The sequence below is a fragment of the Convolutriloba macropyga genome, chromosome 2 (assembly GCF_964194025.1).
Source record: "Convolutriloba macropyga chromosome 2, txConMacr16.3, whole genome shotgun sequence".
Classification (NCBI taxonomy): Eukaryota; Metazoa; Xenacoelomorpha; order Acoela; family Convolutidae; genus Convolutriloba; species Convolutriloba macropyga.
In genome coordinates, this window is record NC_134469.1 from 85814327 (window position 1) to 85817856 (window position 3530).

General features: G+C 37.8%; 1 protein-coding gene across 1 annotated transcript; it reads left to right on the forward strand.

The window, feature by feature from the left end:
* Positions 1–208: 208 nt before the first annotated feature.
* On the forward strand, positions 209–1829 carry LOC142335532 (uncharacterized). The gene is made up of 2 exons (XM_075384071.1): positions 209–762; positions 1188–1829. Exons 1-2 carry the CDS (start codon positions 495–497, stop codon positions 1472–1474), a joined length of 555 nt encoding a protein of 184 aa, XP_075240186.1. The 5' UTR covers positions 209–494; the 3' UTR covers positions 1475–1829.
* The last annotated feature ends 1701 nt before the right edge of the window (positions 1830–3530 follow it).

Genomic DNA, 3530 nt, shown 5'->3' on the forward strand with positions numbered 1-3530 from the left:
TCATGCCTCTTTTCTGTTATTGCCCCCCCCCCCCCCCCCCCCCCCCCCCCAGCCTTATATAGCCATTCTATTTGCACCCCCCAAATATGTACTTTTTGGTCCTTAGAGATACCTTATTTTAGTCATACTAAATTGCCGATACCGGTAGACGAATGGATGAATTTTTGCTTCCGGTTGTCAAAAAAATTAGTGCCATAATTAACAGAAAAGAGCCCTTAATGGCATGTTTACTTTGATCATTTCCAGAACAATACGGACCCTGTCTTCACTGCAGCGCAGGTGTCGATGCGACCGGGAACCCAATTGTAGGGTTAGAGCCAGAAAACACAATAGACGAGTCAAATCTGTGCAGAGAAATAAACGACAATGAAACAGGCGACCAATCAGGAACAAACAACAAAAACAAACAAATACCATGCACGTGCCCCAACAAAAACGGAGGGGGTGTATTATTGCCCACTGGGGGAGGGGGGTCCATTCGATGCCCTCCAAACATGTTCCCCACTATGGGTCTTGGAGGTCACACAGTCGCGCCCGGGGGTGTGATAATATCGCGGGTTCACCCCATGCAGCCCCAACAGCGAAGTGTGATTGGTGTGGCGACCAATGGGTCGTACCTGAAGCCAGCGGCGGGTCACAGTGGTGGGGGTGGTGGGTCTGTTGCCTCCAGTGCTGTGGGTAGCAGTGGCTGTTCTTCTGTGGGGGGAGGGGCAGGGGGTGACAGTAGTCATGATATCAACGGGTTTCTTGCCACCACGAATGGTCAGTTTGTATTCTTTTGTTTTTTGTCAACAAAGGGGGCCTTTCCCATTTTGGCCCTTTTGCGAAATTGATTCCAAACAGAGAAATGAGAAATATGCCGACATTTTACTCGTTCTAAAATCAACAACTGTTTAAGGCAGCTGAACGTCAAAAACAATTTGATTTAGAATCTAATTAGAAATCTAAAATAGGACAGACCAAACAAACCTTATTTAATACATTGCTTGAGAGAACTTTTTTATTTTTAAAATATTTTAAATGCTTTAAAGCATTAAAAAATTTTAAAAATAAAAAAGTTCTCTCAAGCAATGTATTAAATAAGGTTTGTTTGGTCTGTCCCATTTTAGAATCTATTTTTAGAGTCTATAAGAAACAAATAATTTTAGAGTCTCGAAGGTTTTTTTCCCAATTCTGTCTTTTTCCAGACACGAGGGTACCCCTGATGTACTACGCAAACATTTCAAACCAGCCACAACAAAATGCCACCACAATACACCCCCAGATAAACATCAATAAACAACACAAACAACCCCAGGGTCAACCCACAGCAGCGTCAACCACAACAACCGACACCGGAAAACTCATCAAGTCACATCCGGGAGGTCAACCGGGGACCGAATTCGAAATGACGAACATTTTAAACAATCATCACAACCATCAAAAGTCATCAACTGGCACTATACTTCCGGTTCCAACATACGATATAGCCTGAACTACCTAGCCTGAGGCAAATAAACAAACAAAGTTTGCAAAAAATCAATCAAAACAAAACTTCAGACACTAATTTGACCAATTACCGAACCGAACTCATTTTTTACTTGGTAGTTTCGCCAGTTGACATTAAACAATTCGGGCAATAAAATTGAAACAAAAGTTGAAGACGAAAGCAAAACCGAAATTAATTTTGCTATTGAATAACGATCGCTTAATAAAATATGAACCGGGTTCAATTATTAACAAGGTGCGTAAACTGAGATTAATAAGTGACCAATTCTATTTGTAGATTTATATTTACTTCCCAGTTTAATTATTTGAAGCTTTTGCACAATTCAAATTTTAAAAATCTGTTTTCCAGAAAGATTTAATTGTTACCGGTAGCGCCCAGCGGGCATTAAGTGCTCTTAGAGCCTTTCAGCTCTGTTTCAGCTCAAACTGTTTTGGAGACTTAAACTTATACTTATGGTGTGAAGGGCGGTTCTTAGAGGTTGAAGACACCCCCATTGTTGACCCCCCTCCTATTGCCCCACACCCCCCCTCACCGTGCTAATGCCCCCCCATCCCAGTGATGCCCCCAATCAACTCCCAGTGACCCCCCCCCCCCCCCCTCCCGTGGCTAGCTACTGACGAACAACCGCTTGCTAAAAACGCAATTTTTTACTACTTTGCAATTTTTTTCAAGCTTTTTGAAAATTTTTGATATTTTTTGATTTTTATCAGCCCTTGGTGTCAAAGAACCTCCTCTAGGGTTCGACAATAGGTTACTGCATTGTTTCTTGTTGTAATGGAATGGTTTCAAAATTTTAATATCACGAACTTTAGCAATTTTTTGACAAAACGTGCAATTTTTTCAATTTTTTTCCTTATTCAGGTCTTTCCAGACACAGGGCCCAGGAAACATCCTAAGGGGTTTGATAATAGGTTACTGACAATTTTTTAATGGCAATGGAATAGTTTTCAACTTTTTAATGTTACAACTTTTTTAGCAATTTTTCAGTTTTTTTTGAAATTTTTTGTAGTTTTTTAGAATTTATCAGCCTCAAGAGCCAAGGAAACTCCTCTAGGGTTTGATAATAGGTTACGGAATAATTTCTAGATTAAATGGAATGTCTTGCAAGATTTTAACGTCACGAATTTTGGCATATTTTTGATATTTTTTGCCATTTTTTTCTTCATTTTTTTGATATTTATAGTCATTATTCAGATTTTTTGAGCCTCAAGGGCCAGAAAACCTCCGTTAGGGTTTGATAAAAAGCTACTGTAAATTTTTTGTTGGCCATGGATTAATTTTCAACTTTCTAATATCACAAGTTTTTGCAATTTTTTTTAAACGAAGCTTGCAATTTTTTGTCTTTTTTAGGTTTCTCTGGCCTCAAGAGACACGGAATTTCCTCTAGGGTTTGACAATATTTTTTTTGCAAAGTTTATAGATGTAATGGAATGTTCTTCAAGATTTTAATATCATTAATTTGTAATTTATAATTTAATGTTTTTTAATATATTAATCCTGTTTCTCCTTTATGCAATTTTTCTCTTGGCCGATTTTTTGTCTGACACATTTGACTTTCGTCTTCAGAAACAGGATAAAGAGTTAGTGCCCTGAGATCACTAAACCGTGGCTAGCTGTTGACGAAGCCAACCGCTCTTCGGTCGTTTGAGAGCAATTCGCCCGTTATCAGTCGGTTATGTTTTCAATTTTTTTTGGCTCAAAAATTTTAACCAAAGAGGTTGTTGTATTCATGGTGTCTAAACAAAACTTTAAGAGCCTAGAAATTTTTGAATTGCACTCTGATAATCAAATGTCCTCATGTGAGTAGTGTATAATATGTGCTATGCAATCATCCTAAAAGTTTGCTAAAGAACACGTAATTTGCATGATTTTAAATTAAAAAAAACAAAATGAGAAACTACCTAATCGACGCACTTTACATTTTATTTTTTAAAATCTAAAATCACGTAAATTACACATTTTTTTTTCAATTTTCTAGAGCGTCTTTTTTAAACAAACTTTTTAACAAAAATAAAAAGAAGGACTTACCAAATATCTACAT

What these genes read in the sequence shown, in the direction of transcription:
- LOC142335532 (XM_075384071.1), top strand. Translation starts at nt 495, where the DNA reads ATGTTCCCCACTATGGGTCTTGGAGGTCACACAGTCGCGCCCGGGGGT. An exon ending in GTTTCTTGCCACCACGAATG is followed by an intron (nt 763 to 1,187) that starts GTCAGTTTGTAT and finishes GTCTTTTTCCAG; the next exon opens with ACACGAGGGTACCCCTGATG.